Raw genomic sequence first — 27,463 nt, forward strand, 5'->3', positions numbered from 1 at the left:
GATCAAGTGATTTCCTCATTGGCTCAGGGTAGATAAAGAACAATGACAACCAATCAACGTCAGGGGTGCACGATCGCACTGTTTTTGTTCTCTGCCAGGTTTGTGAGAAAACCATTGATAGCTTCAAGTGCTCCCAGAAATCTTTCCTCTTATTGTTTCTAGTATGCCTGCTTTTCCTGTGTAAGGTTAATCTCTGTCGATGCTTCATATTTTAAAATGTTATTATAAATGTATTATTTAATTGTCTGATTATCTTCAAGCGCAGTATGAATAAAACTGCCCACTCACACATCCATCAATAAAGACAATAATGTAGGAAAGATGCGCACGTGGGCTAAAAACGTTTAATATCAAAGCTATAGCTACAGAAGCAAAAAGATAAGCATTAAAAATTATGTATTAAAATTAAATTACATATATACAGTGTTACCAGTTTATTTGCCTCGAGTGTGTCTTCCGTAACTTAGTTGTAATATTTCTTACTGTTCATGAAGGCAGCAAAAGTGTACGTTATGGAAAGAGCCAATCAGAGCCCAGGAAACATCAGCTAAGCCTGTCAGCAGATAGGCGATGGAGACAAAACTGACTGGGAACCTCGTTCTCCCGCACCAGTGGTCACCGCAGGCGGCAAGAGTGGAGCAACACTGCCGAGGAAATTCACCCATCAGACCATAACAAACTTATACAGCTGCTGACGACATAAAAACAAAAAACAAGGTAAAATACGCCACTTTGTTACTTAAAAACGCGTCTGTGGTTTTTCTTTCTAACTTCCTTTAACTATTTGTCTATTGTTTTCTCTCTCTGACTGATAAGAGAAGTTAAACTAGTCAGTCCGTAAACCACGTTTAACTTGTACTTTTCCTACATCCTGGTTTTTAGTAAGTTTGAGTAAGACTTTAGTGAGTAGTGATGTGGATGTTTGCCAGATAACTGCGAGGCTGTCTGACCGGTTTGTAAATGAATGAACCAGACTGACCAAATCCTTCCACTGAGGGATGTGTGACTCAATCAGTAACTCGGTCCTTTAACTGTGTCAGGAAGATTTTGTTGTAATAGTTAGTGGGGTTATAATGAAAGCTAAAAATTATACAATGACCTCCAATTTTGATATTGGATTGCATTCTTTTAAAACGGCTTTTTATTTTGCTTCAGTTCTCCCTTCCCCAGGCATCCATCACCCTTTGTTATTAATTTAGGTTATAGTGTGTAATCTGAACCAGTGTTTCTGTGGATCAGTGATATTTAACACCTTTGACAGGTCAGGTGCAACAGAGAAATGAGATGATGTATGTGACCCCCGATGAGCTTTGCTTGAACCACATTTGCTGGTCTGGACTCGGTGCTGTTGTGACTCAGAGACAGCAGTGATCAATAATGAGAAAGCTCCATGACAGTCCCATTAATCCGTTAAAGAAATAGCTGCCAGGTCCGCAGTGTAGCACGCAGAGAACTGCGAGCAGACGTCAGAGCTTTCAGCTTATTAAATCTCTTATAGCAACAGACTGAGCAGGTACTCCATCCCTGAAAGGTTACATGGAGAATCCAGAGCGTCATCAGTTTACCAACACACTGTTGGAGGGTCAACTACATCAGTCAGTGTATCAGAAGTGTATGACATAAACACAAGTGAAGGCATGCAGTTAAAATAACAATGCTTAAATAAAAAATTTAATTTAAAAAACTAAAAACTTCAATGATCTTAAAACAGATCAGATCTAATGGACACCAAGAAATGATGGTAAGAAGGCACATACGTAGATTTTCTCAGTAAAACTGAAATGTCTAACAAGTTCGAAATGGAAATGGTCAGAATTTCAGTAAGTTGAAGTTGAACCTAAAAAGAAAAAAAAGCTAAGATCTAATGCCGTGCTTCTGCAAGATGTTCCGCACAGTATGCAAAGAAAAATGCAAGTCTTCAGTGTGAGATTTTCTCCTGTTTAAAAATGAACAGCTGTCATCGGAGATGGGTTCGGTGATGCTGCAGAAGTACTAGTTTCCTTATATTTTTGCTGCTTCTACATTATTTCTCTCATTTTTAAGTCCTGAAGCTGTTCATGACTGTTCATATCAGCATATTTACTTTGCTGTGGTCTTGGTATTATGAAATCAGATGTGTCTGTGCATAATAGGCTGCTTATAAAACTCAAACACTGATGTCCTGTTTTGACCTCTGTTGACTCCAGTGGAGATGACCTCACTGAGTGAAACATGCGGCAAAAGTGTAAAGTTCACGCCCCACCCTTTAGCAGTAAAATTTTACAGATGTTATTACAGATGCCTGAATTTCTTACTTTACTTCCGTCACATTTTGTCAGTAAAGGAAAGCAGGTCCTGCATCCAAAGATTATTTCTTATCTTTGCTGCATATTTATTGTTTATAATCATCATATAATTCATCTTGCAACTGTAAATTTGTGAGGTGAGTTTATTTAGTCATTTCTCCTCCTGCTCTGCTGGAGCTTTTGTGTGGATCCGGTTGTTGAGCAAATAACTAACTGCCTATGACTTCATTAGTGTGCAGATGAAACAAACCCATACTAATCACATTAGGGTTGGCTTTACTGTTCGTGTCCTGTCAGGTTGAAACAAACCTCATATGTGATTGTCCAGAAGGATAGAAGGCCACCACATGTTTGCTTTTCTGTATCAACCCTTACTTCTCATCTGCATATCTCCTCATACATCTCTCTCTGTTTGTCTCACCCGAGCAGTCATGTCAGCCAAAGCCATCTCTGAGCAGACGGGAAAGGAGTTCCTCTACAAGTACATCTGCACATCAGCGGCCATCCAGAACAGGTTCCGCTATGCAAACGTGACACCTGAGACCAACTTTGACCGACTGGCTCAGGAGCACCCATGGCTGCTCACAGAGGTGAGGCAGGAGAAACATTTAGGGCGGTAATATATGTGGATGGTGAAGTAATATTTTATTTAGCTGACTGAACAGTCATCTTGTTATGTCTCTAATTTATAGACCATTGATCTCCAAAGCACAGTCTCTTTTGCTTGTGGAAAAGGATATCCTCTTTATAGGCACGATTACTTAGGCTGGCAGCTGAGCGCTCTCTTGGTGCTTGTTAGCTGAAATCACAGACAGAGGAGGAAACCATCAGTTCTGTTCCATACTTGGTGGAAATTGGGCAAAGTAAAAGCACAAGAAAAAAAGAAGACGTAGAAAAAATTCATATTTGCACCACCAGAAGCCAAATGTTGAGCTGGGTTTTGCATTTTTGCACAGGTTCTCCAGGCTTCCAGTTTGCTCTTCTGTTACGTACATAGACAGCTATCATATCAGTTGATTTAATTACTCTGTTGCTCATCTTGCTCGATGAAATGTCATTCTCTGTTTGCCTCCCTCTCTGCTGATGGATTTTATCTGGAAGGTATTAGGAGGATGCTTAGGGCAGATCCACAGTGATGTGTCCTGCTGCAGAATTGATTCAGAAATTGCATTAACGTTCACCCTCAGCCCTCTCCTCATTTGCTCACTGGCAAGCACCCAGATAGTAATGGCTCCATTGTCATAAGTCATTCTTTTCATCTGAAGTAAGAGGAACTGGGTGATGCCAGTAGGGGTTTTATGTAATTTTTCAATTGCATCGTATGGGATGGTTGGTAGATGAGAGATAATTTCTCAAATACATGGCACCTCATCGTTCAGGTACTAAATACTTGGGATTTCCAGAGCAGTAAGGAATTGTTTAGCAATCCTATAAAAAACATACCTGCAGTCTTGTGGTCTGAAATAAAATGAACTGAGGAAAACAGTGTGTGTTTTATCACTGCAACATGAATATGTCGGCCCCTATCCATGCCTTTTCCATTCATTAATTCACTTTGAAACATTTGGCTTACACTGAAAGCAGAATTCATTCAGGACTGCAAATAACAGCCCCAGATTTTACCATTACTCTGCCAATTAATGCAGTGATTATGCATTCTACTGTTTAATAGATGTAGAAAGCATCATAAAATTCATGATTCATAAATTATAATTCCCAGAAGGCAAAGATTACATCTTTCTTTTTCTTTTTCTTTTTTTCTTTTTCTTTTTTTTTTTGGAAGATTGATAAAAGTTAAAATTGCACTGAATAAACTTGAGATGGCATAAAGATAGGCGACATCAGACTCAGTCAGATTCAGACATCAGACTCCATCCTGTTTTTGCACACCTGCCACCACACAAGGTGCTTAGCTCGATAAGTGCAGACTTCCAAACCTCCTGTTATTAAAATCAACACAAAACCTGCGCCGGCAGGTTCGTGGCATGGGTGTTGAGCAGCTCCCGTAGGTAATGGGTATGTGGCTCAGTACTTTTACTATATACTTTATAATGAAATAGTTGCACTGAAGCTGGAAATTTCAAAAGGATTGATTAAGAATCACACACACACAATGCACCCGACCCCTATGGCGCCTCCTGCGGGTGGTGGGCCTGCGGGAGGATGGGCCCATGTCTCCTCTTCGGGCTGTGCCCGGCCAGGCCCCATGGACTATGGCCCGGCCACCAGACGCTCGCCCTCGGGCACCCTCCCCGGGCCTGGCTCCAGGGCGGGGCCCCGGTGACCCTATCCCGGGCAGGGTAAACTGTTCCCTCGGTGTCCTTTTCATAAGGGTCTTATGAATCGCTCTTTGTCTGGTCCCTCACCCAGGGCCAATTTGCCATGGGAGACCCTACCAGGGGGCAAAAGCCCCCAGACAACATAGCCCCTGGGATCCCTGGGACACACAAACCCCTCCACCACGATAAGGTGGCGATTCAAGGTGCCCCCGCGACCCGACCCCGGACAAAGCGGATGACGATGGATGGATGATTAAGAATCAGATTTTGGTTTTTTTTTTTGGGGTCATTTTTACCATTGCACTGGTGTCAAATCTCATATTTATGCTGTTAAAATGCATTAAGTGTTACCTCTAGAAACCTCTCCAGCTTTAATATTTTAAATTTGCTCCTTTAAAGTAATATTTACATACTAGTGTAAAAGCAGAATGACTACAGATTAAATTAGAACATTTACTTTAGACTTAGCTTTTCAAACTGAAAAGGTCAATTTGATGAATTCATTCAAAGTTTGCTGATAATATTTTTTCCCTTCCTCCTTCAGAGACTGGTGGTGAAGCCGGACCAGCTCATCAAGAGACGAGGCAAGCTGGGTCTGGTTGGCGTCAACCTGGACCTAAATGGCGTCAAAGAGTGGCTCAAACCCCGCCTTATGAAAGAAACCACAGTACGTCATCCACCCTCTGCCTCTCTGCTGTCTCTCAGGCAACTCCCTCCACCCACCCTTCTGCTTGAGAGCGTGCATTTTGCTGAACCGTCCTCCAGTCAATATTATCCCAGTGTTTTTCTTTTCCCCTTTTTTTCCCTTCTTCTTTCCCCTTTCTCTTACCCTCCTTCCCAGTTTTCCTTGCATGTGCCTGGTTTATGTTTATTCCTCCCCTGATGCACGTTTGCCTAAACAGCTGCCCAGTTTGTTATTGACTTCATTGCTAGCCTGCTGGTATTAAATCAATCCAGTCAGCTGAGGCAAGTGCTGCCACTGAAGAAACACTCACTCCATCAACATAGCACTGAGACGCCGCTTTGCCTCATAAACCCAGAAGTGAGTTACGGAGAGACTGGGTTGGTTCATAAAGCACTGAAGAAGAGTGTGTGTAGCACTGAAACTGCATATCTTCTTGCAAATTAGGTGACAGTGTCAGCAGTGCTACTGGCTGTAAATACGAATAAATGCAGCAGTAGTAATATACCTGCACTGGTTTTTTGCCAGCCCCCCCAACAATAAAGGTTGTTTCCTTAACAAGAGCATCCGAGGACACGCACCCTAACGTTCACATAGAAAGGCGCACACCCCTAACTGTACCTCTATAGTTTCCACCTTTTTCTTTACAACCTGCTCTTTATCTCTGCATGTCAGAGGTCAACTGAAACCAAATCCACCTATATAAAATCACCCCATCAGACACACGGTATTTTCCTCAGCACTTCACAACTGCCGCAAGGTATATCATTTTAATTTTTTTCTTTCGGACCCCAGACACAGCGGTGTGAGGTAGTTAGCACACAATTTGGCTATGTAGAAAACATCGTTTGTTTGGAATCAGCCGAGAGGTAGAATTACTATATATTGCTACTTGCAGCCACTGCTGCTCTGTTGATGGTCTGTGCAGTGTTTCAGTTTGCTGGGCCATGTCATCTTTATTGTCCTCTCCCGAGGAGAAGTGTAATTCAGTAGAGTAATCATTTTAACTGGATGAAGTAATTTTGCAGATAAATTACCTTCACTAGTACAAACATGTATATTTTATTCATATGTCATTTACTTCTTTTGCCCTCAAAATGCACACAGTGAATGCATATTATTAAAATACTGGCACTGACCAGTGCTACCCCTCAGCATCCTACTGTAGAAACAGCTATAGCATCGATTTCAGAATCCTACGTCTCCTTGTTATTACATTAACGCATTCACAACGTTTTAGCAAACCTGACCTTTGACCTCTGCTCTTTAGTTCAAGGTCACTTAGATTCCAACTTGTCTGAGATTTTTAGTGGATAAATCTATGGTATCATACATATATATATATATACATACATACATATATACATACATACATACATACATATATATATATATATATATATATATATATATATATATATATATATATATATATATATATATATATATATATATATATATATATATATATATATATATATATATATATATATATATATATATATACATACATACATACAGTGGGGCAAAAAAGTATTTAGTCAGCCACCGATTGTGCAAGTTCCCCCACTTAAAATGATGACAGAGGTCAGTAATTTGCACCAGAGGTACACTTCAACTGTGAGAGACAGAATGTGAAAAAAAAATCCATGAATCCACATGGTAGGATTTGTAAAGAATTTATTCGTAAATCAGGGTGGAAAATAAGTATTTGGTCAATAACAAAAATACAACTCAATACTTTGTAACATAACCTTTGTTGGCAATAACAGAGGTCAAACGTTTACTATAGGTCTTTACCAGGTTTGCACACACAGTAGCTGGTATTTTGGCCCATTCCTCCATGCAGATCTTCTCGAGAGCAGTGATGTTTTGGGGCTGTCGCCGAGCAACATGGACTTTCAACTCCCGCCACAGATTTTCTATGGGGTTGAGGTCTGGAGACTGGCTAGGCCACTCCAGGACTTTCAAATGCTTCTTACGGAGCCACTCCTTTGTTGCCCGGGCGGTGTGTTTTGGATCATTGTCATGTTGGAAGACCCAGCCTCGTTTCATCTTCAAAGTTCTCACTGATGGAAGGAGGTTTTGGCTCAAAATCTCACGATACATGGCCCCATTCATTCTGTCCTTAACACGGATCAGTCGTCCTGTCCCCTTGGCAGAAAAACAGCCCCATAGCATGATGTTTCCACCCCCATGCTTCACAGTAGGTATGGTGTTCTTGGGATGCAACTCAGTATTCTTCTTCCTCCAAACACGACGAGTTGAGTTTATACCAAAAAGTTCTACTTTGGTTCCATCTGACCACATGACATTCTCCCAATCCTCTGCTGTATCATCCATGTGCTCTCTGGCAAACTTCAGACGGGCCTGGACATGCACTGGCTTCAGCAGCGGAACACGTCTGGCACTGCGGGATTTGATTCCCTGCCGTTGTGGTGTGTTACTGATGGTGACCTTTGTTACTTTGGTCCCAGCTCTCTGCAGGTCATTCACCAGGTCCCCCCGTGTGGTTCTGGGATCTTTGCTCACCGTTCTCATGATCATTTTGACCCCACGGAATGAGATCTTGCGTGGAGCCCCAGATCGAGGGAGACTATCAGTGGTCTTGTATGTCTTCCATTTTCTGATGATTGCTCCCACAGTTGATTTTTTCACACCAAGCTGCTTGCCTATTGTAGATTCACTCTTCCCAGTCTGGTGCAGGTCTACAATACTTTTCCTGGTGTCCTTCGAAAGCTCTTTGGTCTTGGCCATGGCAGAGTTTGGAGTCTGACTGTTTGAGGCTGTGGACGGGTGTATTTTATACAGATGATGAGTTCAAACAGGTGCCATTCATACAGGTAACGAGTGGGGGACAGAAAAGCTTCTTACAGAAGACGTTACAGGTCTGTGAGAGCCAGAGATTTTCCTTGTTTGAGGTGACCAAATACTTATTTTCCACCCTAATTTACGAATAAATTCTTTACAAATCCTACCATGTGTATTCATGGATTTTTTTTTCACATTCTGTCTCTCACAGTTGAAGTGTACCTCTGGTGCAAATTACTGACCTCTGTCATCATTTTAAGTGGGGGAACTTGCACAATCGGTGGCTGACTAAATACTTTTTTGCCCCACTGTATATATATATAATTATTTTTTATTTATTTATTTTTTTAATTGGTGCTCCCTAAGAAGATTATTATTGTGTTAATGACTTGCAGGTGGGAAAAGCCAAGGGTGTTCTCAAAAACTTCCTCATTGAGCCATTTGTCCCACATAAGCAGGTAAAATAAATTCCTACCTTCTTTATATCTTAGCCTATTCATATCGTATTACTACAGATGCTAAATCAAATATTTAAAGTATTCAAGAAATATAATGGACAGATTTGTAAACTTTATCCATTGGTCAGGAGGAAGAATTCTATGTGTGCATATACGCCACTCGAGAAGGGGACTATGTGCTGTTTCACCACGAGGGCGGGGTGGATGTAGGAGACGTCGACGCCAAGGCACAGAAGCTACTAATTAAGGTGGATGAAAAGATCAGTGAAGACCTGGTGAAGAAAGACCTGCTGACTCATGTCCCCAATGACAAGAAAGTGTAAGTGGGATAGAAATGGTAAAGGGAGTGCATGTGCAGAATCTTGATGTGTGCAGGGTAGACAAAGACTGGGAGTGGACACAGTATGTACAGTTTATGAAAATGAGCATGAAACTCAGCATTAGTTAGAATTTGCTTTTTTTTTTGCATATTACAGACTAGACTGGGGTTTCTGTTATTGTGTACTCTGTCAGTTTCTGCATATTTAGCCTTTAAGGAAGACTAAATATGTTCTCTTGCAGGAGTAATATTGTATATTGCCTTTACACAGTCTCATCCTCACAGAATAAGCAGCATCTTTGTGAAACCTGTTTAAAAACTAATACACCTTTTACATGATTAAATTGTTTTTTACAGGAAGCCTTTACCTTATTTCGTAGTAAGTCCCCACAAAACAGTATGTGCACTTAAACAAGAGAACAATTAAACATTTATAGACCTTCTCATATTAAAAAAGACAACATTACTGAATAAAAACATTGCAAAATAATATTTTATTAACAATTTTATGTTCATTAATACACCCTGTCACCCAAACATTGATGTATTCATCACTAAACTGCTAAAAATAGAAGGAACTACTGACCAACAGGGAGGAGCAGCAAATAAATTAAGCTGGAGAGAGCACTTTAATATTGGCAGTAAATGTGGGGGGAGCAGTACACGGGCAGAGGGTTTCCATTTGCCCATTAGACAAATGACAAACTCCCTCCTTGGCTTTGCCTTTCTTCGATCAGCCTCCACCTCCCAGCCTTTTTTTTTTTTCTTTTTTTAAACGCTACAGCCACATTCAGAACACGTCCACTTATTTTGATGGGAAGGATACAGTGGCTGACCCTCCGCCAAACCCTCTTATCCATCTCTTCAGCATTGCTCTTGTGATGGCAGATTCTGGCCGTCTCACTGTCTTGGCTGACATTGAAGAAGCCATCCCAGAAATCACTCTGCCTCCTCCTCACCCCCACAAACACTTTTTTTCCTCACACTCTGGACTCAAAACAAAACCTGCATTTAGCTAGCAGACATGAGAAGCTGAGTCACTTGGGGTTTCGGTCATTCTTTTCCCCCCACGGGCCACTCGACGACCTGACAAAAGGCTGATACGGGTACAGAGGCTCAGAGCTGCCTGCAGAACTGACAGACAGGAGAGGAGAGCAAAGCACTGCCTCCCCTACAGCAACCTCTCACTTCTCTGTTTTGACATGTGATGGAGAAGGCAAATTAGATTGTTTGCATGCAGCTCCTGTTGTGTATATTTATAGCATTATTGTTAATATGCAGAGGATAATTTGTTTTGCAGATTAAAGATAAAAATAGTTAGATTCAATTCAAGAAATTGAATACAGACCATAGAAACTGCTTTGCATGTGAATGTTTTGCAATTTTTACATTTTTTTGTCATGGAGATTTTGATATTCAAAAAGAGATGGATTCACAAAGATGAGTCCTTTTGCAAAGTTTTCATTGCTGTGTGTCATAAGCATACTAAAGGGACTCATGGGAATCAGAGTCTACCTAGGCAAAGATCATAGACTGTACTGTGTATAACAGATGGGCCCAGTCTCATTTTCTCCCTCACATCTGCCATCTTTTATGATTTGCCACAGGTGGATCTGACTGAAATAACATGAATGACCCATGCATCTGTATCACAAGCATGGAGACAGAGCACAGGAGGGAAAAACAGCTGGCTTCACAATATGCAACCCAGCTCTAGAACTCTGTTTCACTATTGATTCACAAGCTTGTGACCACAAATAAATTTCACTATCAAAGGATAATTTTAGCACCCTATTCCTAATTATATTTTGCTATCAAGATGATCTAATTAGTTAAGAATTTTTTTAAACATAATAAAATCACCACATAAATAGATCATACAGTCATCCATGATGCAAATTCTATACCTTTAAAATGCAATGTGTAAAAACTAAGTATAATTAATGTCAGTATAAAGGAGTTTTCCTTTTCTGTTTTATCCTGTTTGTGATTTTGCAAAAAGCACAGCTGTTTGCTTCCTCAGCTTACTTCTGTTGATTGTGACTTCCACCACACTGCACCTTCATGCAATACAAAGTCCATGGGAAGGGCAGTGCAGTGTTTTCTCCTCTCTTTTTGAATGGCTAATAATTAATTGCCCTCTTTTTCTCTATCCTGCTTGACTGTCTCGTTTATTATAAGTAGGACTATGATTTACAAGATGAACATCTTGCAGATTAGATTAAATGAGGTTTCGAGCACTTCCCCATTTGTTTCAGATTTTACACCTGGCAGCCTGTGTCTGTCATTTAATTATACTGTCTGTGGCAAAGGGTAAAGTCATGCACTCATATTTATACTTTGTAGTCCTTCCTTATCTAAACATTCTGTGGCTTGTATCAGTCATGCTTCATAGAATAGATTTATAAGACATGAGTCACCACTAATATAATAATAATAATAATAAAACCTTATTATACTGGGGGAAACAAGGCGTCAGTGACAACTCTAGGGAATTTTTCTTCATAATAAATTGGCTGTAGTGTATTTAGTTGGCAACTTTTTTTCTTCAAAGCTAGTCTTTCAAGCTATTACACTCAAGTAAGTGACTAAGAGCTTGAGCTAGCCCAAGATTTGTAGCCAGCAATTTGTTTTATATCAGTGGATTTTTCATGTATTTAATTTCCCCCCCCTATTTCTAATGTGATTGTCTTGTATTATGCATCACGGCATCCAGACATCTCCATTTAATTCAGGCACTGCTGCAACCAATCCAAAAATCAGGCTTTTATACACTGAACTTATTGTTTCTCTCTCTCTCTTTTTCTGCAGCATCTTGGCCAGTTTCATTGTTGGACTTTTCAACCTGTATGAAGACCTGTTCTTCACATATCTGGAGATCAACCCTCTGGGTAGGGTTTTTTTTTTTCTTTGATTTTCTCAAGTCCACAATAACATCTCAAACTATATCTGAACAGGCTACTGTTATAGCATCTACACTTTATTCTTGCACCAGCTTATTAATATGTTATCAGGTTGTAAAATTGGAAAGGGGACATCAAAAGGAAATTAGAGAGGAAAGCATCACAAAAAAATCATCATGAAACACACATTTTTGACACAGAGGGGGGAAAAACATTAAATAATACATGCACTTTCTGTTTGATGAAGGCAGCATGTGTTTGCAAAGATGTAATTAGTAACCAGTACATGCCCTCTGGTAGTTTTTCCTGTTGATGTGGTGTAAGTTAAAGGATGTATAATCACTGTTTTTTTTTAAATGTGGGTTTTATTATATCCAGAAAAGACAAATTATATGGAAAAATGCTCTATCATGAAAACAGGCTATTTTTAGACATAGGTGAGCCCACAAAAGATGTCAGATGAACAAATCTTGAAAATAATACTTAACGAAAGAAGACCTTAATCAAACAGACCTAACCAAATTCAGTTCAACTCAGTTTTATTTAAGTAACCCCAAATCACAACAACAGCGTCTTATGGCACTTTACATGGTAAGGTAAAGACCCTACAATAATGCAGGGAAAACCCCAACAATCAGATACCCCCTATGAGCAAACACTTGGCAACAGTGGGAAGGAAAAAAACCCCTTTTAAAAGACAGAACCAAGCTCAGGGAGGGGGAACTATCCACCATGACTAGCAGTGGAAACCACAGGGACTAAAAAGTAAATTTAATGTAAAGAAACCACATTCCCTTAATGCGGTCTCAGCAGATGGTTACGTTCAATTGGTTGGCATTTAAAACACCTTCACCCTTAGCCTCCTCCTTTGTTCAAAATAAGGCGGAGTGCATCAACAGAGAAGTAACACAAGAAAACCGAGGAAATAAATAATTAATGTATCTTATATAAATCAATGACAAAACAATATAAACCAAATGTGGGTGCCATCATTTAGAATACAGTGTAGTGTCTTAATGTGTATTAAAGCACATTAATCATACTTAATTAAATCAAACTAATCATTTGCTATACAGCTTCAATGACTGCATGTCACAATAATGTGGGAATGTAAGAACTTAAATCTGTATCTGATTTATATGATTGTGGTGTGTGTTTAATTACAAGATTATTTCTAGTTTATACTAGCATGCTGGAGTATACGTTTTAACATTACATCTTGACATCTCCCCTTTTAGTGGTCACAAAAGATGGAGTTTATGTGCTGGACATGGCCGCTAAGATCGACGCAACAGCTGATTACATCTGCAAGGCCAAGTGGGGAGATGTGGAGTTTCCTCCACCGTTCGGCAGGGAGGCTTATCCCGAGGTGAGGGGAGGTCTAGAGGGACAGAGGTAGAGATGCATCAGACTTATAATTGTGACCTCTTGAGACTGTTTCTTATTATTGCTCATTAGCTTTTTATCAGAGGTACAGTAGAACATCCATCACCTTCATCATTTCATAAATTGTGCCTTCCCAAACTAAAATAATGGCACTGTTTCAGTTAATTAAAATGTCCTAGACCTCTTGTGATGGCCTTCCTCAGTACTTTAAAGGTAAGAAGAAGGGGATAGTGTTAACTGCGATGGATCCTGTAAACCTGTTTTTAACCTGAAGAATAAATTGTATTTTTTTTTAAATGGGTTTAAACAGGTTAGCTCCTGTATAATTATTTAGAAACAGTGGTATCGTCAAACATATTCACACGTAAAAATACTGTAGGTCTCACTTTGGAGAGGAAACGTGTCTCCAGAAAAGATTGCCTGGGCTGCAACATGTGCATAACGATTTGGAGAAAATAAATAAATTTACCCCATAGATGCATGAAATGTTCTGCTTTATTTGTTGTGGGAGCTATATTTATAATAAATGAAAGACCTATAACATGAAAGATTGTTTCAATAATTAGAAGATGAATAAGACTGATTATTGTACTTTTGAATGACACTGACAGAACTTAATATTTAATGTAGTTAAATATTAACTCGTAAGCTTGTAAATGGAAAAGGGCTGGGTTTTTTCTTTTTCATTTGTTTACAGGATGGTTGTTTTTTTGTCTGTTTTTGGGTGAAACATGTGGGAGCTGGTTTGAGACAGACTGTCTGTCTGTGTAGCAGACGGCCCGGTCTAATTGGGCTGCTGCGAGTCGAAGTGGAGATGAGGGACAGCAGGTGCCTTTGATTGGGAGCTTTTTTTACTCTCAGCCACCAGCTGTGGACCTGACTGTCACAAACAACCACTGATGTGCATCACATCCTCTGTCGCTGTCAATATCTATACAGTATTTCTAATTAATGGCCCCTTTAATGTTACAGGGCAGGCAAAGGACAAATTACAACTATGTAGTGAGATGCTTGTAAAAGGTCCGTCTCTGATTAAGGCAATATTTAACAGTGCCCGTACTTCTTTTCTTCCTTTTCCTTTTGTAGGAGGCCTATATTGCAGACCTTGATGCTAAGAGTGGAGCCAGCCTCAAACTCACTCTCCTTAATCCTCGAGGCAGAATCTGGACCATGGTGGCAGGCGGCGGTGCCTCAGTGGTGTACAGGTACTCAGTCATAGTGCTAACATACACACTAGAATCCATGGCTCTCAAGACTAAACAATCTCTAGTATTGATCACCATTAAATTCATTCCTCTGTGCATAATTGGGTTTAGTATTAGGGGAGAATGCCAGAGATGCAGTAGGGATACTGATAGTGCAGCAGTTTAGACTCTGCCCATTCAGCTGCCAGCTAAATTGGATTCCTAGATGTTGCTGTTTTACTGAGAGTCTGGAAGAAAGAGCGGTGCCTCACTTGCTCTGCCGTCTGTTGGGGGTGTAGAGTGGGACTTGCAGACCCATCAGGCGTGACTAATTATTTCCCCTGTGCACTGCTAAGTTGTTGTATCTGTTTACAGTGCAGTATTAAATGAATAAAGGGGATGTGTTCTGGAGGTCTGTTTTTCCTGAAGTTGTGTTTATTGTTGCAGCTGAAAATGCCCCATATAAGAAAAACAGAGCTGTGGTTGCTTTTGTTGATCTGTTTCTTCTCTCTATTCTATCTCTTTACTAATATGAAACACCCTCAGTGACACAATCTGTGATCTTGGTGGGGTTAACGAGCTGGCCAATTATGGAGAGTATTCTGGAGCACCGAGTGAACAGCAGACCTATGATTATGCCAAGACCATCCTATCTTTGATGACGAGAGAAAAGCACTCTGATGGTGGGAATTGTGTAAACTTTCTTACTTACTTTCTTTCTTTTTTATTATTAACAATATTATTTCTATATGAAATTATTTCCATATTAATGTGTTCCAGGGAAGGTTTTGATCATCGGAGGAAGCATTGCAAACTTCACAAATGTTGCAGCAACATTTAAGGTACAGTGTGCATTTTGTTTGCATGGTGTTAATATATCAATATTTCTTATTTAATGTCATGTGTTAATTGAGCATCTCTGTCATTTTGGACAAAGGGAATTGTTCGGGCTATCAGAGATTATCAGGAGCCACTGAAGGAGCATGAGGTCACTATTTTTGTGCGGCGTGGAGGCCCCAACTACCAGGAAGGTCTAAGAGTGATGGGAGAAGTTGGTATGTTTTTTCTGATATGTTATAAATTTAGGCTTCATATTGTAATCTATCAATGTAGTCTTGAGACTAAGCACCTGCCAGCTGTTACACACCACAGTTAATTCGACTCTGGACCTTTCTCCACAGGAAAGACCACTGGCATCCCAATTCATGTCTTTGGCACAGAAACCCACATGACTGCCATTGTTGGCATGGCGCTGGGCCACAGGCCAATTGCCAACTTGCCTCCTATTGCTGCCCACACTGCCAACTTCCTCCTCAACTCCAACAGCAGCACATCGGTATGACGCGCACTGGCCTGATAAACCATCGAGATATTCTTGCAATTCACTGTGAAGTGTATTTACATCAGTCAGTTCCCTCAAATGTAGGTTGCATGCCACAGCCTCTGTTTCAGTCACTATTATCTTGTCCTCATAGTGAACCAGATTACACAGTTCCCTGCAATGCTCTTCTATAAAGAGCATTGCAGGGATCTGTGGGCTGCTTTAGTCGTGAGTCTGCAGTTGGAAGTGCAAGGTTGTAGCGCGCCGCTCGAGGCATCCATTAAAAATGTGCAGTGCAAGATTTCAGCAAAGGAAGTGCGTGTGTGTGCATGCCTGTTTGTCTTTGCTTCAGATGTGCGCTACAACAGAAGAACAAAGTGAAATGAAATATGAATTGTCCTACTGGGAATTGGTGTGAATAAATGTGAAGTACTAGGAAACTGGGGTCATCAACAAAAACTATTTTTAATAGATTTCCAGGACACATGCACATCAAGTGCACGTGATCTCAACTTATCCAGCGGCTCTACCATTTATCACAGCTATCACAGCTAAAGCTGTCCCAACTAGGCTGTCCTTACTGAGAAACGGTTTTTTTTTTAGATATGCGAGGGGAAAAAAAGTTACTTTTTTCTTCTTCTTTTTTTAATACTTTCTAGACGCCAGCGTCCAGCAGGACTGCTTCTTTCTCTGAAAACAAAGGCAAAGTTGAGAGTTCACCAGCAAAGAAGCCTAAAACTGGAGCCCCCGTTGGTGAGAAACACCCCGACCATGAGACTACACAATAAATGCCAAAACCTTTCTGTTTGTCATACTTGCATCCATAGCTGGACTGGCCATCGGGCATACCGGGCATTTGCCCGGTGGGCCGCTGGCGATTTTTTGTTTTTATGGGCCGATCGATTTTTTTTTTTTTTTTTTGGAAGGGTATAAATAATGAAAGGTGTTGGATTGGCCAGTTGGTCATGATCGACTCTGGGCTGGACCAATTACAGCCGAGGAGGTCGGATGCACCCTCCCCCTTGTTTAGCAATCTTATAGACGAACTAAAGAAAATGGAGAACAAAAAAAGGAAAGAAGGTGCAGAAAAAATTAGGGCCAAAAAGAAACGAGCCCTTCAGGCAGACGCTGCCAAATGTGTAAAAATAACTGAATTGTTTGGCGGTAGCTATGGCATAGCTTCCACAGATTTAGCAACATCAGCAAGTGGTGGAGGCCAGCAGGTGGATAAGGGAAAGGGGAGGCAAGAGGAGGAGAGACCGAGGCGGCCGCCGGTCATAGTGGCAGAGGAACTGAACTTCAGGCAAGAAGTTATGACCTGCTGTCTGTGTCAGATATAAACCAAGTTTAGTTGTAGTTTGTTTTCGTTGTGCTGACTTTTTACAGGCGCTTAGAATAACTGGTACTGCGTACTAGCTAGCATGATGGAGTTTATATACTGCTGGGCGGGTGCTATGAAGTTACTGATAGTAAATTTTATTTTATGCTTCAGGTTAGTTTCTCAAACTCCTCAAAATCTTAACAAATTGTGCTTACATGTTGCACCAGGCTGATTTATCATCTAAAGTGGAGAAGTCTGTGACAGAGGAGACAGAAGAGCAGCAGAGAGAGATGGAGAGATGACTTCATGTCATCCATGAGGGATGCATTTGACATATGTTTCACATATTATAGCCCAACAAGTTACTCATAGCAATTTAAATACCAGCAATCAGTTTTTGGCAGACAATCACTTTTTGGCACAACACCGGCTATTGCAGTTAATAATACAACAGCTTCTTGCCATTTTTTGTGTTTCTTTTTATCGCTGTGTAACTGAGCTCAATTGAAAGCCTGCATGCGCTAGTACCTCTTGCCACAAGTTCCCAGAATCCTTTGCGGTTTTACCCCTGAATGACGTCACATTTTTGGTGGGCCGGTCTCTAGTCAAAATGCCCGGGCCGATTTTTTGTCCCAGTCCAGCCCTGCTTGCATCCATCACTGGATAGTAGGTAGAGGCGTTGTATGTCTGCACAGTTCACTATAGGTATTATAGCGCCCTCTGTGGTCAGCAATAGGTTTCTGCAAAAACTATTTCCATGCTTCCACTTTCAAATTTCATTTTCATATTTTCCAAACTCTGGGAGAAAATGGAGGTTACAGTGTTTTAATACAAGGACTCACATATCGATTTTCTTTTTTTTTTTATGTCCAATTTTATTTAAACACTGCTAACAGTGCCACCAGTATCTAAGAGTTTTCCTTTCTCTGTAGGAAAGGCAACTACCCTCTTCACTAAACACACAAAGTCGATAGTGTGGGGCATGCAGACTCGTGCAGTACAGGGCATGCTGGACTTTGACTATATCTGCTCCAGAGCTGAGCCATCTGTCACAGCTATGGTCTACCCATTCACGTATGTATGCTGCGCCTGTCCTCTTTAGCTTGTGTCTGCTCTCAGTGTAATGCCCGTTTGCTGTAATATAACTGTAAAAACCTCTGAGAGTACTGTACTGTTTTTACTGTTTCTTATATGCGTTTCTTGTTGGCTGCCTTCCAGTGGAGACCACAAACAGAAGTTCTACTGGGGACATAAAGAGATCCTCCTCCCTGTGTATAAGAACATGAGCGATGCCATGAAGAAGCATCCAGATGTAGATGTGCTCATCAACTTTGCCTCTTTGCGCTCAGCCTTTGATAGCACCATAGAGACCATGCAGTACCCACAGGTACCCAGCTGCAGCATCTGTGGCCTATAAAAACTTTAATAAGGGCTTCACAGTTAAGCATTTCTCTTTGTTTGTCTTCAGATTCGCACCATTGCCATCATTGCTGAGGGAATCCCTGAAGCCCACACTAGGAAGCTTATCAAGACAGCAGATGAGAAGGGTGTCACAATCATTGGACCAGCAACTGTTAGTTTTTCTTCACCTCTAATGAGAATTTACCAGATCTTTCTGTTTTGTTGTTGTTTAATTTAAGTAAACCACCTTTTGTTTTGTTTTGTCTAGGTTGGAGGAATCAAGCCAGGCTGTTTCAAGATCGGGAACACGGGAGGCATGCTGGATAACATCCTCGCCTCCAAGCTGTATCGCCCAGGAAGCGTGGCCTATGTGTCCCGATCAGGCGGCATGTCCAATGAACTTAACAATATAATCTCCCGCACCACTGATGGTGTATTTGAAGGTGTGGCCATCGGTGGGGATAGGTACGTATGTGCTTTTTGGCTCTGGATTTAAATGTGGTGTGAGCTGGGACATAATTCATAATTCTTCTTCAGATACCCAGCCTCTGTGTTTACGGACCATGTGCTGCGCTACCAAGACACTCCTGGAGTAAAGATGATTGTCGTACTGGGAGAGGTGAGGAGTAAATGATCACACACTGGTGCTCGGAGCTTTAAACTGTTGTTGGCTGCTAATTTTTGACTGTCTGTGCCCTTGTAACAGATTGGTGGCACAGAAGAATACAAGATCTGCCAAGCTATCAAACAGGGCAGAATCACAAAGCCAGTTGTGTGCTGGTGTATTGGCACCTGTGCCACTATGTTCTCCTCAGAGGTAAGAGGGCAGATTTAGTGTTTGATGCATATTAAACAGATGAGTAATGAGACATTCCAGAAATTAATTGTCGCTTTAATTGTGTTCTTCAATGTGTTACACAATGTGTTCAGGTTCAGTTTGGCCACGCAGGAGCTTGTGCCAACCAGGCCTCTGAGACAGCAGTAGCTAAGAACAAAGCTCTGAAGGAAGCTGGTGCATTTGTCCCTAAAAGCTTTGATGAGCTTGGGGATATCATCAAGTCAGTGCATGTTCATGAGGGGGAGGGTTAATATTCTTATGCAGCGACTCTTGATCTAAATGTAATTAATTTTTGTGTTATTTTTAATTTTGCAGCTCTGTATATGATGACCTTGTTGCGAAGGGAGTTATTCAGCCAGCTGAAGAGTTGCCTCCTCCCACTGTACCAATGGATTACTCGTGGGCAAGAGTGAGTATGCCAGAAAGAATAACTTTTTAAGAGCAGAGCTTTTAAAGGGTGTGATGGCAGTTGTTTTTCATTTTTCTCATTGTTTTTGCCTTTCAGGAGCTCGGTCTGATCCGTAAGCCAGCTTCTTTCATGACCAGTATCTGTGACGAGAGAGGTCAGGAGCTCATTTATGCTGGCATGCCCATCACTGAGGTCTTCAAGTCAGAAATAGGTCTCGGAGGCACTCTGGGGCTGCTTTGGTTCCAGAGGAGGTCAGGCTTGTAACTCAGCCATAAATAGCTCCGGAAAAATCTTTGAACTATGCAACCTTTTTATGATATTTCATCATCTTTGTATGCAGGTTGCCCAGGTATGCCTGCCAGTTCATCGAAATGTGTCTAATGGTGACTGCGGATCACGGCCCTGCTGTTTCTGGTGCACATAACACTATTGTATGTGCCCGAGCTGGCAAAGACCTCATCTCCAGCCTCACCTCAGGCCTTCTCACCATTGTAAGACACCCACACCTGTCTTTGATCTATTTACTTGATTTATATAGCTATAAAACTCAACCACCTAAATGTAATCTATGTCTTTCTTCCTGTAATGTTTTTTTTAAATTTTTTTTAGGGTGACCGTTTTGGAGGCGCTTTGGATGCTGCAGCAAAGCAGTTCAGCAAAGCATTTGATAGCGGCATGCTGCCCATGGAATTTGTGAACAAGATGAAGAAGGATGGCAAGCTGATCATGGGCATTGGACACAGAGTCAAGTCGGTGAGTACCATGGCTACTTAGCGTGTGAGCATCTGATACAGCATCGTGTTATTCTGGCTAAACTAAGTATTTAAAAATACAAGAAATATAGATGTGCACCATATCTAATAATTCTTAGATCATGAGCTAATACTGATAGAGGAAGACAGCAATTTTGACTGGGGAGAAGAGATGTTGAAATTGAATTGTCTGTGCTTTTCAGATTAACAATCCAGACATGAGAGTCCAGATCTTAAAGGACTTTGTGAAGCAGCACTTTCCTTCCACACAGCTGCTGGACTATGCTCTGGAAGTAGAGAAAATCACCACCTCTAAGGTAAGCTTGGAATAGCTTTTGGAAAAAACTAATTTCTTACATTATAGGGGACTTATTCTAATTATTTCCAGCTCCAAATTGTTGGACTCTACCAAAGTAGCTTTGCATAATTCAGTTCAAAATAATCTTTATCATCCAGGGCCTTGGTGCTGCCAGTTCATCGTCTGTCTGAAACAAGTGATTTTAGCTTCTCTTCACTTTTAACGTCACAATCACTTTAAGCGGAGCTTCGTCTCATTGGCTGCCTCCATAATCAATGAAATTTGGGATATCACCTGTTTTTCACATCTGTATCCAGCAAAGAGCAGAAAAAACTGAAGCTGAATGTTTAGAGCCGTCTAAGCGTTTGGCTAACACAGATTATATTCTAACGTCATTATTTGAAACTCTTATCATGTTTAATATGAGTATTTCTTATTGTAATAATGTCTATATATAGAGGGAGAGAGTGAAATTAATGAAGGGTATGAAAAGTCCACTTGTAATGATTTTATGCTGTACTTGTGTTACCAAGAAACCCAACTTGATCCTGAATGTGGATGGCTTCATTGGTGTGGCTTTTGTGGATTTGCTCAGGACTTGTGGTGGATTTACACGGTGAGCCAGTTTCTCTTTAAAGTTTAAACCAGGTTTCTCTTAAGAATGGCACTTTAACTAGAATTAAGGGATAGCATAGTTTTTCTTCCAGGCTTTTTAATAAAAATGATTACTTAGGAAGATGTGCTGAAACTTGTTGGGATTATGTGACAGAAGCATGTCTATATTATTAAAAAGCCCCTTTCCCTGTCTACCACACATTCACAGGGATGAAGCAGATGAGTTTGTGGAAATTGGTGCTCTGAATGGCATCTTTGTCTTGGGTCGCAGTATGGGATTCATTGGTGAGTTATCTGCGTGCATGGCAATGTCTGCAAGACAGCAAACACTTCTACTTTGTATGATAACCAGTCTTTCTTTTATATATCTCCTTAAGGACACTACCTGGATCAGAAGAGGCTGAAACAGGGTCTGTATCGCCACCCTTGGGATGACATCTCCTATGTACTCCCAGAGCACATGTCTATGTAATCAGAGGGACTAAACCATATAGCAGCAGCAGCTGTTTGGTCCCTCACCCTGCCATTAGTACCCCTGCACATACTGTGACATCATCTCAAATCAGTGCCATAACATAGGGAAGATGTTACGATTAATATAGCTGTAAATGCCAAGTGGTGGAAAGAATTTAGTTCTGGAAACCTGTCAGCGCTGCTCACATGATTAATATATAACCTGCTAAACTGTGAACCTTCCATCTTAAAATGTGTTTTGGAGAGCAATCGGATGAGGTATACAGTGGAGGAAGTAAACAGAAAGTTACTGATGACTAGAGAAGTACTGTTGTTTACCCCCAAATAATACATCAATATATTAAAGTAGCATGTGTGTCTGTGCGACAGTGTTTCATGTTTCTGTGCTGCTCTCTTCACTGTGCCGTTTACTACAAGAAGTGAACATGTAGTGCAATAATTCCTATATAATATCAGAACATACTGTACATCAGATCTGTATTTGTGTACATATGAATTAATACTTAACTAACCAAATGGTACAAGAATGTTATAATTTGCATTTTCTGTATTGCCTTTGACACAGTAGTAATGAGTGATGCTTGTAGTCTGCTTACTGTGGGTGATGGGACCATTTTTATGAGTCATACCTAGCAGGTACTGCCATTTGCAGTGTGCAGGAAATGTTCTCTCCCAGCTGGTACAATATGAGGGAGTATTTTTTGAAAGCATTAAAATGGTCAGATAATGTTATTAGTCATAAGAACAACAAATATGTAATTAGTGGGGGGGGTTTTTTGTTTTTTTTTGTTTTTCCTCTTACCTGGTTATTTAAGAGGCTGCCATTGCATATGATAAATGAGACACAGTTAGTAACAAAAAGCTAAATTATTAATAAAAATATCTTTGAGCCAGCACAATTGGGGTTAAATAAAATGTATTATTTTTGTATAATTAATGAGGTATGGTTTTTATTCATTCTGATTTTTAATTCTTCTGAGTGCAGTTTTGAAGGTTGTTTCATGCCTGGTGTGAAAATCTTTTCAGAATGACTGAACTTCTTTAGAAAAAAAAAAAAAAAACAAGGTCCAAAAGGGTATCTATATGTGGCAGGCATCGCCAGTGTTATCCATTATGCAGTTGTGGTTAAAAAGTGTATCAAATCTGTGAGAAACCAGAAACGTGTTTTCAGTGTCTTCATGTTTTATGTTTTTTATCTTTGAGTGTGAGCTAAGTGTTCCTGTGTACTGATTTGTTGTATGTTGATAACGGTATAATTAAGTACATTAAAATGTAATCATTAAAATGTATCAATGCATGTGTTTGTCTTTATTCACAAGGGGGCGCCAGAACCCCACGGGATTAGTATCTCCTCCAGGAATGGGGATCGTTTTCTTCTTTAGACTTAAGAGCTAAAAAAGAAAGGAACCCGACTTCTTTACCTTTTGTGAAAACCTTAACATCTAAACTTAAAGAAGCCTAGTATCCTTCTGTTTTTAAGCTGTTGAGACTAATGTGTTCTGGGTGACATTACATGGACTTTTCCCTCAAAGGTAAACGTGTAATTTAGGACATTCGGAAGCCACTGACTGGACAACGGCTGAATTCTCCCAATTATTTAGTAAAATATTACACAAAAGCGAAAAAAAGAAAAAAAAAAGTTTTTTAAATCACTCCAGCTGTTTTGAGGTACACACGTGTAGACAGGGTTATGAACGTCTCGACGTATCGTGAGACCAACGCAGTTACATCATGACTTAATAACAAGGTAGCGTCACTGTGCATTTGAGTGAATTAGGTATCTTACTGTCCTGTATAATCACTGCGAGTTTACTTGCTTTGCCCTGCTGAGAGTTAATTGTTTCGCCTTTAGATGTAATTCTCAAATCACAGAGACATTATTAGACGGGGACGTTTTTGTTTCAGATAAATGCATTGAACGGCTTTCATATCCACTGCGAACGAACGATGTTAAAGTGATTACATACATATTTGGTGTATTTACAGCGTGCTTGCTCTGAGCCTGCAGACTGAAAACAATTATGTTTTCCTGTCCATGTGTAGACAGGTAGGAACGCCTTTTACTCAGTGCGCATGTCAGTGACTCTGTTTATTTACAAAAAAAGCCGCGCAAAAACAACACTTTAAACTTAATGTATGACAGTACATGTTTAAAAAAAGGCCAAAATTTATCCATTGTGTCCTGTGTGTTAAATGCTATCATGTGCTGCACAGACCAGAACGCTAAAACTAACAATAAAAATAACCTCTTTTTTATTTTAAACTAAGGTCTTTTCTTCTAAAATTAAACTAAAACCTGAAAAAAGGGGTGATTTGAAGCGGCTTTTTAAAAGTAAACCCTCCCCTTTTCGCCCCGGAAGTGACGCAACGAATACGAAACGCACTTCATTGTTCTCCGCTTATATGTCTCCCCCGTTCCTTAGCTAGTTTACTTCATTTCCCACCACTGCTCATCTCCAGTGCTGGCAGTAGAATGGCAGCGGCGGCACCCAACCCGGAGGACTCCACCAGGAGCAGCGGTAGCAGCGGCACCAGCACGCCCAGTGCGCTTGCTGGAGACGGAGACGCGGAAGAGGCCGAGGAATTCACCTCGTCTTCCCACTGCTCGGAGCTTTCGCGGCGGCAGAACGAACAGAGGAAGCAGGGCTTATTCTGCGACGTGACGCTGGCCTTCAGCAGCGGGGCGGCAATGGGCAGCCTCCAGAGCTGTGAGTTTTCAGCCCACAGGTCTGTCCTGGCTGCGGCCACCGACTACTTCACCCCACTGCTGGGGGGACAGTTTTCCGAGTCCTTGTCCGGACGGGTGGAGATGAAGGAGTGGAGCTCAGAGCTGGGGCCGGACCCCGAGACGGTGGAGAGTGTTATCCAATATATGTATACGGGAGAAATACGCGTCAGTACCTGCAATGTGCATGAAGTTCTGGAGCTGGCTGATAGGTATGATCAGTTTAATTTCGCATCTTTTCTTTTTTCTTTCAGAAAGATGAATTAACTATGCATGCTATGCATTGGGCCTTCCGTAGAAGTATTGTTTTTGCGCACTGCTTGCAGAAAGAAGAGTAAACAGAATGCTGTTATGTAGTTGGCAGGAAATTTTATTGTCTAATCTTTACTGTACTTCCTTTGTTTACTTTGTCAGGTTCCTGCTGCTGCAGCTGAAAGATTTCTGTGGAGAGTTCCTTAAGAAGAAGCTGAGTCTGACCAACTGTGTGGCCGTCCACAGCTTGGCTCACATGTACACCCTGGACCAGCTGGCTCTGCGGGCTGCAGACATGATCCGCCGCAACTTCCACAAGGTTATCCAGGATGAGGAGTTCTACACGCTCCCCTTTCACCTGGTGCGTGACTGGCTATCAGATGCAGAGATAACCGTGGATTCTGAGGAAGTGCTTTTTGAGGCTGTGGTGAAGTGGGTGCAGAAGAACCCAGAGGAGAGAAGCCGCTATTTTGAAGAGCTGTTTCGTCTCCTGAGGCTACCCCAGATCAAGCCCACCTACCTGACCAGAGTGGTGAAAAATGAACGACTGGTGGCATCCAACGAGGCCTGCCTGCGGCTGGTGTCGGAGGCAGTAGAGGGCCATGCTATTAGATTTGAAAACCTCAAGTCGGCTGATATGGAGTTCTGGTCTTCGCACATGGCCTCCTTTCAGCCTCGCTTTGGTCAAAATATGGACGTTATCATGGTAGTAGGTGGAGTTTCGGAGGGAGGCGACTACCTTAGCGAATGTGTGGGCTACTTTATTTATGAGGACCGTTGGGTCAATCTGCCTCACATCCATAACCATCTGGATGGCCACGCCATCGCTGCCACAGAGTCCCACGTCTATGTAGCTGGTTCTATGGAGCCAGGCTTCGCTAAGACTGTGGAACGTTACAACCCTAATCGTAACACCTGGGAGCAGGTGAGCAACTTGACCACACGCAAGCACTCCTTTGGCCTGACTTGCATTAAGGATATCTTATACAGCATTGGTGGCCATGGCAACTTCAGCCCGGGTTTCAAGGATGTCAGTGTGTATGAGCCAGAGCAGGACAAATGGCACAATCTGGAATCTGCTCCCAAAATCCTGCGAGACGTGAAGGCAGTGAGTGTGGAGGACCGCTATGTTTATGTCACAGCACGCACACCCGTCGATACAGATAATGATGACGGATTGAAGACGGTGACCACTCGTTATGACACAGAGAGTCGCCAGTGGCAGGATGTTGACTCCCTGCCTCTTATTGACAACTACTGTATCTTCCAGATGGCTGTGGCATCCACTAACTTCTACCACACAGCCTCCTGCTGTCCTAAAAGCTACACAGTTCGGGATGAGGTTGCCAGGCAGAAGATTAGTGTGCGCATCTCTGATGAGATCCTAGAAAGCCTTCCACCAGAGGTAACCAGCATTGAGGGTGCTGCAATCTGCCACTTTGATGAGGATGTTTTCATCATCGGGGGCTGGAAGAACAGCGACGATGTAGACAAGCAGTATCGCAAGGAGGCCTATCGTTACTGCGCCGAGAGGAAGCGATGGATGCTGCTGCCACCCATGCCTCAGCCTCGTTGTCGAGCTACTGCCTGCCACGTCCGCATCCCGTACCGCTTCCTGTACGGCTGCCAGCGGTACCCCATGCCCCAGAACCTTGCCCGCCAGCGAGATCGCATGCAGCAGATGCAACAGCTTCACCGGCGCACTCTCACCCTGCGCCGGCAGCTCCAGTCGCAGATAGAGTGTTGAACTGTCCACTGTGAGTTTGTCCGAAGATTTCCTGCAAACCCCAATTTCAATGCAGCTACCATTGTCCTCTACCTTGAGTCATTCACTAAAGCAGGTCCTGTTGCTCTCGTCCTGGATTTCATTAATCTGAACTGTGTGTCATCAGCTTTCATGCTGTGTTTGTGTTATTGGCTCATTTGTGGAAAGCCATGAAATATGTGGGCAGGTGTGTGCTGTCCTGCTGGTGGTCTGTGAGGAGGGATGTGATTATAAATATGTGAATAAGAGTGTTATAGTGCAGCCAACAACTAAATATCTGTTAGCCATTTATGTTGATAAAGAGGCTGTTTATCTCTTTATACGTAAATAGTATAAAAGCTGTATATGTATACATTTCTATGGATATTTTACATTCCTTTATTGTACTGGAAGACAACGTGGCATTAGTAATAATTGCATTCCTGCATTCTTAATGAACTCTCATTCCATTGTAACACTGTGACAATCGGTCCAAACCCCTTGTATCTTAACTGCTCTGTTACTACGGCTTTGCTTGTTACTGTACAGGCACAAAAACTAAATATGAATTAACACGAGGAGGTTGTTAATCATAAAATCCTGTAGACTAGTTGTAGACAGTTATATATTTGTGTGACTTTTCTTGCTCATGTAACAATAGTAATGTTTCTCCAAGTTTCCGACGAGGTGAAAAGATGAGAGGACCGTAATATCCCAAAATATGTGATAAGATGCAATGAAATCATTCCTTTGAGTAAGCTAACATTGAAACAATCTGCTCTGCAACTGCATTAAGGACCAATCAGCAGCAGCAGCTTAATCATTCCTTTTTTTGCACTTTGGTTATCTATTGCCCAGTGCATTCCCATTCATTCAACAAAGACATATTTAATCTTTGTGTATGAGTGTGGGAGGATGTGTAGGGCTTGGTTATCACTCTGCAAAGAATGGGAAAAGCTTCTGTGGAACGCCACTCTTTAACTTCTAAAGTCTTTAAAAAGTTGCC

The 27,463-nt window shown here is 41.4% G+C and overlaps 2 protein-coding genes across 2 annotated transcripts; both read left to right on the plus strand.

The window, feature by feature from the left end:
* Nucleotides 1-600: 600 nt before the first annotated feature.
* On the plus strand, nt 601-22,500 carry aclya (ATP citrate lyase a). Its single transcript, XM_085352729.1, has 28 exons — nt 601-717; nt 2,715-2,875; nt 5,109-5,231; nt 8,453-8,515; nt 8,644-8,834; nt 11,646-11,725; nt 12,976-13,106; nt 14,210-14,328; nt 14,854-14,990; nt 15,088-15,149; nt 15,245-15,362; nt 15,489-15,643; nt 16,288-16,381; nt 17,882-18,023; nt 18,168-18,336; nt 18,418-18,522; nt 18,619-18,815; nt 18,888-18,969; nt 19,057-19,167; nt 19,281-19,408; nt 19,504-19,597; nt 19,694-19,848; nt 19,938-20,088; nt 20,207-20,350; nt 20,553-20,666; nt 21,181-21,263; nt 21,471-21,547; nt 21,640-22,500. The coding sequence occupies exons 2-28, from the start codon at nt 2,717-2,719 to the stop codon at nt 21,732-21,734; spliced, it is 3,279 nt and encodes a 1,092-aa protein (XP_085208855.1). The 5' UTR covers nt 601-717; nt 2,715-2,716; the 3' UTR covers nt 21,735-22,500.
* A 1,639-nt stretch (nt 22,501-24,139) lies between these two features.
* LOC146634046 (kelch-like protein 11) lies at nt 24,140-26,813 on the plus strand. The gene is made up of 2 exons (XM_085352730.1): nt 24,140-24,673; nt 24,876-26,813. The coding sequence occupies exons 1-2, from the start codon at nt 24,210-24,212 to the stop codon at nt 26,458-26,460; spliced, it is 2,049 nt and encodes a 682-aa protein (XP_085208856.1). The 5' UTR covers nt 24,140-24,209; the 3' UTR covers nt 26,461-26,813.
* The last annotated feature ends 650 nt before the right edge of the window (nt 26,814-27,463 follow it).

This window comes from Diplotaxodon limnothrissa, linkage group LG4 (assembly GCF_057381915.1).
Source record: "Diplotaxodon limnothrissa isolate DT_005_m linkage group LG4, D_limnothrissa_male_GT1.1, whole genome shotgun sequence".
NCBI lineage: Eukaryota > Metazoa > Chordata > Actinopteri > Cichliformes > Cichlidae > Diplotaxodon > Diplotaxodon limnothrissa.

Coding starts and splice junctions, on each gene's coding strand:
- LOC146634046 (XM_085352730.1), top strand. CDS start 24,210: ATGGCAGCGGCGGCACCCAACCCGGAGGACTCCACCAGGAGCAGCGGT. Junction 24,674..24,875: donor GTTCTGGAGCTGGCTGATAG/GTATGATCAGTT, acceptor TTACTTTGTCAG/GTTCCTGCTGCTGCAGCTGA.
- aclya (XM_085352729.1), top strand. CDS start 2,717: ATGTCAGCCAAAGCCATCTCTGAGCAGACGGGAAAGGAGTTCCTCTAC. Junction 13,107..14,209: donor GCAGGGAGGCTTATCCCGAG/GTGAGGGGAGGT, acceptor TTCCTTTTGTAG/GAGGCCTATATTGCAGACCT. Junction 20,667..21,180: donor AGAAAATCACCACCTCTAAG/GTAAGCTTGGAA, acceptor TGTGTTACCAAG/AAACCCAACTTGATCCTGAA.